This window comes from Nematolebias whitei, chromosome 19 (genome assembly GCF_014905685.2).
Source record: "Nematolebias whitei isolate Nwh7 chromosome 19, NemWhi1, whole genome shotgun sequence".
Taxonomy (NCBI): Eukaryota; Metazoa; Chordata; class Actinopteri; order Cyprinodontiformes; family Rivulidae; genus Nematolebias; species Nematolebias whitei.
In genome coordinates, this window is record NC_056516.1 from 7630595 (window position 1) to 7635535 (window position 4941).

Sequence of the window (4941 nt, forward strand, 5' to 3'; positions counted from 1 at the left end):
ATGACGTGGAAACCTGGAGAACTGCAGCGTGCGACATAGAGTCCTGGGGGGCTGCAGCTTGCATCATGGAGTCCTGGGGAGCTGCAGCTTGCATCATGGAGGCCTGGGGAGCTGCAGCTTGCATCATGGAGGCCTGGGGAGCTGTAGTGGACGGCGTGTGAGCCTGGGGAGCTGCAGCGGATGGTGTGGGAGCCTGGGGAGCTGCAGCGGACGGCGTGGGAGCCTGGAGAGCTGCAGCGGACGGCGTGGGAGCCTGGAGAGCTGCAGCAGACGACGAGGGGACCTGGGAGTTGGCAGCAGGCGACGAGGGGACCTGGGAGTTGGCAGCAGGCGACGAGGGGACCTTGGAGTTGGCAGCAGGCGACGAGGGGACTTTGGAGTTGGAAGCAGGCGACGAGGGGACCTTGGGAGTTGCTGCTGCAGTCGGAGAGGCCTGGAGAGTTGCTGCTGCTGTAGGAGAGGCCTGTGGCTCTGCAGCAGACGATGGAGAGGCCTGGAGCTCTGCAGCAGACGACGGAGAGGCCTGGAGCTCTGCAGCAGACGACGGAGAGGCCTGGAGCTCTGCAGTAGACGACAGAGAGGCCTGTGGCTCTGCAGCAGACGACGGAGAGGCCTGGAGCTCTGCAGCAGACGACGGAGAGGCCTGGAGTTCTGCAGCGGCGGCAGGAACTGATCTTCTGCGGCGGCGGCGGCGGGAAACAGAAACAGATGCTGAGTCTTCTGAGGCGACAGGAGCAGGTGCACCAACAGCGAGGCGCTCAGCAGGCGGACCAGCGGCGAAGGTGATGGGTGCAGGAGTCAGAGGAGCAGAGGAGAGTTCAGAGACGGTGGTGACAAAAGGTGCAGGATGAGTTATGGGTTCAGAATGTGTATTAGTGACCTTGGGTGAGATGAGAGTCCTAATTTCTATTAATAACCGATTGTACTCTGGGATCAGAATGAGACCTGGCCGTGAAACTAAAAATTTCTCCATCAGGGAAAATATAATGTCTGAGCAGTCCGGGTTATGTTTAGCATTGAGAAATGAATCTAGTAAAGTCTGGTTTATCAATGCAAGTTCATGGGGTGAATATGTGACTGACGGGCAAGTGTCTTTAAATGAGGGAGTGGTGTCAGGTGTCGGCCCCACCGGAAACCTGGGAGGTGGGGTGGCGGAACACGCCCACACAGGGTCACTGTGAGTTTGCTCAGGAGGTTCGGTCAGACTGGATTGGACAGCCGTGGCACGGTGTGACGATGAGAGGCCGGACTCCGCCCCCACCAGGAACCTGGAAGGTGAGGCCACGAAATCCGCCCCTGTGAAATCAAGTGGACCGGACTCGCCGAACCGAACAGGAGTGGACCGGAGCTCCCGCGGGACGCCGGATCTCGCCCCCACCGGAAACCTGAGAGGTGAGGCGGCGGACCCGGGTCCCACAGAAACACCAGAACCAACTCTAAGATTCTGCTCAGCCGACGAGACCGGGCCGGTCGCCGCGGACTGCCCCCGGGACCGCTTTCTACCTCCCCGGCGACGGCGGGAGAGTTGGGGGACAGGAACAAAACAGAATTCGTCCTCGATTTCTTCGTCCTCCCCCGACGTCCACCCCGAATAGCCGGGCGAGGAGGACTCAGAAACAGGGACCTGGTGGGTTCCCCGGTGCCGAGCTCTGTTCTCCTCGAGGACCAGGAGTGGTGAGGACAGGATTTCAACCTCCTGGTCATAATGTCCTTGTGGACGGACGGGCCTGGTGCAGAACCCTCCGCACCGGATTGTAGGCTTGCTCATCTCAAGAGGCTCGGAGGGAAAAAAGAAAAAAAGGTAAGTTGCCGAGAGAATCCTGCCCGCTGGGTTCTGATATGTGGTCGCGTCGTAATGTCAGGATTTGTGTCAGGAACGAACCAAGTTGTGCAGACAGGACTCAACTCGGCAGATTACAAAAATAAGTATTTTAATAGTGAATAAAGAACAAAAATAAACAGCTGACGTGGCAGCAAAACTTACATGAAAACGGTAGGCTCAGAGGGAAACTCAGGAAGGACTCAGGAAGCTCAGGGGAGACTCAGGAGAACGCAGGAGAACACAGAGACCCAACGAATACGACGCGACAAGGAAACAGACTAAACAGACGGCTTATGTACAGGGACAAGACGAGACTGATTACAAACAGCTGTGACGAGACAAGGGTGGCACCAATTAAACTGAAGAGGAAACACTAGGGAAACACAGACACAAACAGAGCCAGCAAATGGTACCATCCTTACATTCACTCAAACGCGTTGTGTAAACAGGGCTTTGTTCCCAGAGTGGGGTTGTAGTTATCAGACTCACAAACGGACGCACATCAGCAGCTGAATTTAATAAATGACAAGTTTATTGTTGCACAAAATATACAAAATAACAAGCAAATGGAGAGCCCCCCTCCCCCATACCTCAGTGACCCTCCTCCTTCACTCCAGGTTCATTCGCTTTGATGAAGCTGAATTTCTGAAAACCTATGACTACGGCAAGTCCGATGGTCCAAGCCAAAACGCATGGGAACTCTGAGACGACACACCCAAATTCAGCGTCACTGAACAGTTAAAAATGAATAAAAACACCTTATTTACACGTTTCTGTCTGAACTTTTACAACATGCCATCTATGCATTTATACAGAATATGATTGTGCACATATCCCTGTATAGAAAATATATTATAAATTAAATTAGACTAAGGTCTATAAACATCCAAAGTACAGAACTTTTAAATATTTTTTGTTTGTTTGTTTCAGGGTTTTTTTTCCTCAACTTTTTAAATGATGTCCTCAGTTTCCTACTAACAGAAAGAATGGTTGGATGCAGGTGTTGTTGTTTTTTTATTTTTGTTTTTCCCCTTATGCGGACCTTGTAGACGAGAAAAGTCTCGCATAATTACACCAGAGTCTTCGGATCGGTCTCAAAAAGCCCGCGTGTCTGAAATCTGTCCAACTCATCTGACGTGTCATCTTCTTTTTGTTTGTGTTTTTAAAAAGATGACGATGATGGCATTGCAAGATCACAACACCCATCTGCGGCCTGCATTGATGATGTCATAGTAGTGTAAACCAATCAGCTTTGGCACTGGGTTAAGAAATGTGCTGGAGATTTCCCCTACGATGCTGCCCTAATTTGGTCTTTCGTACTAATCCACCTGCAGAAAACTGGGAATCTGAAATTAAACAAAGCCAGCCCATTGAGGAAAAAGAAGTTGTCTCGATCAGGTGGAATCTAAGAAGCTCGCACCGACAGATCTGAACCACGCTGGCACCAAGAAGGTCACGACGTGAAGAACATCGTTCAAGTAAAGTCAGAAAAGAAAATTGAATGTGCTGGAACACTGTTTAGTGCCAAGGTGGGGAAAAGAAACAACAAGTCCAGATGGATGAGTGGGGCGGATGTAAACAGAGGATCATGTCCCCACCCCCCACAGCTGCACTGATGTAGAAAAGAAAGTGACGAAAAAGGAAGCAAATCTCCGGAGTGACTCCATCACATTGCTTCATGACTCACCGGGCAGCTGAGGGGGGGCCGAGGGGGGCCGAGGTGCAGCAAGAGAACCCAACAGCTCTGGGGAACCAGTTTTGGAACAAAATTCCAGGAAAAGTTTTTTTTTTTTTTAAAGCGTGTGCAAAAATACTGGTCAGTCTACGGCTGGAACACCATTTCTTTTCATACATTTTGGTTTCAACCCTTAATTTTTGTCAATATAGCTTCTTTAATCCTACCTACTGTTAATCTGCAGCTTGTTTCACCTCTTAATATATATCTATATCTTCAAATCTGGCTTTTTTTCTTTCTTTACAAAATGAGAGACAGAATGATGGACAGCTGATAATATATAGAATTAAATTCCTCTTGTTGTCGGCAGGTTGCTCTCTGACCTGCAGGTCATTTTCTTCACTCTTTGTAAACAAACAGGTTTATTTATTTATTTTTTTCAGCCACTGGTGTCTGTTTCTTCTTTGCTTCCCTCCTTCTTTCACTGCAGGAGAGCCCGGATTTGTTTGGAGGTGCTGTCATCATTTAGATGTCGTGTTGTATACCTGAAGGAGGAAAACAGGATGAGTTACAAACAGGAAACAGGAAGTGTTTTCTTCTTCTTTTGATCGGTGTCTCTGGATGTGTGGTGTTTTCAACCCACCTTAGTGCGTTCAGAAGTCCCTCCACGCTGTTGGATGGTTGCTCTTTCAGCACTTTGATGCAGCCCTTCATCTGCAGGCCGAGACAACACAGAGAGTTGGAGCATGACAGGAAAAGGTCAGCAGACTCAGATCAGCATGATCATTGCTGCTGCAGCCAGATACACTGAAATACCCATTTACACAACAGAACCACACTGCTTAAAGGACCATGCTGCTAACAGGACCACACTGCTAACAGGACAAGACTACTAAAAGAACAATGCTGCTAACAGGACCAAGCTGCTAACAGGATCATGCTGCTAACAGGACCACACTGCTAACAGGACCAAGCTGCTAACAGGATCATGCTGCTAACAGGACCACACTGCTAACAGGCCCACACCACTAACAGAACCACACTGCTAACAGGACAACACTGCTAAAAGAACAATGCTGCTAACAAGACCAAGCTGCTAACAGGACCATGCTGCTAACAGGACCACACTGCTAACAGGACAACACTGCTAAAAGAACAATGCTGCTAACAGGACCAAGCTGCTAACAGGATCATGCTGTTAACAGGACCACACTGCTAACAGGACCATGCTGCTAACAGGGCAAGACTATTAACAGAACCACATTGCTAACAGGACCATGCTGCTAACAAGACCATGCTGCTAACAGGACCACACTGCTAACAGGACCATGCTGCTAACAGGACCACACTGCTAACAGGACCATGCTGCTAACAGGACCACACTGCTAACAGGACCAAGCTGCTAACAGGATCATGCTGCTAACAGGACCACACTGCTAACAGG

General features: G+C 49.8%; 1 protein-coding gene across 3 annotated transcripts in view; it reads right to left on the reverse strand.

Annotated features, from left to right (window-relative positions):
* Window positions 1-2555: 2555 nt before the first annotated feature.
* fam49al (family with sequence similarity 49 member A, like) overlaps window positions 2556-4941 on the reverse strand; it is a 53570-nt gene continuing 51184 nt past the window's right edge. For all 3 annotated transcript variants that reach the window (XM_037693491.1, XM_037693492.1, XM_037693490.1), the window contains 2 exons: window positions 4141-4211; window positions 2556-4042 (listed from right to left, as the gene is read on the reverse strand). In XM_037693491.1, the coding sequence (XP_037549419.1) occupies window positions 3979-4042; window positions 4141-4211 (135 nt within the window). In that variant the 3' untranslated portion in view covers window positions 2556-3978. The remainder of the gene's footprint in view (window positions 4043-4140; window positions 4212-4941) is intronic.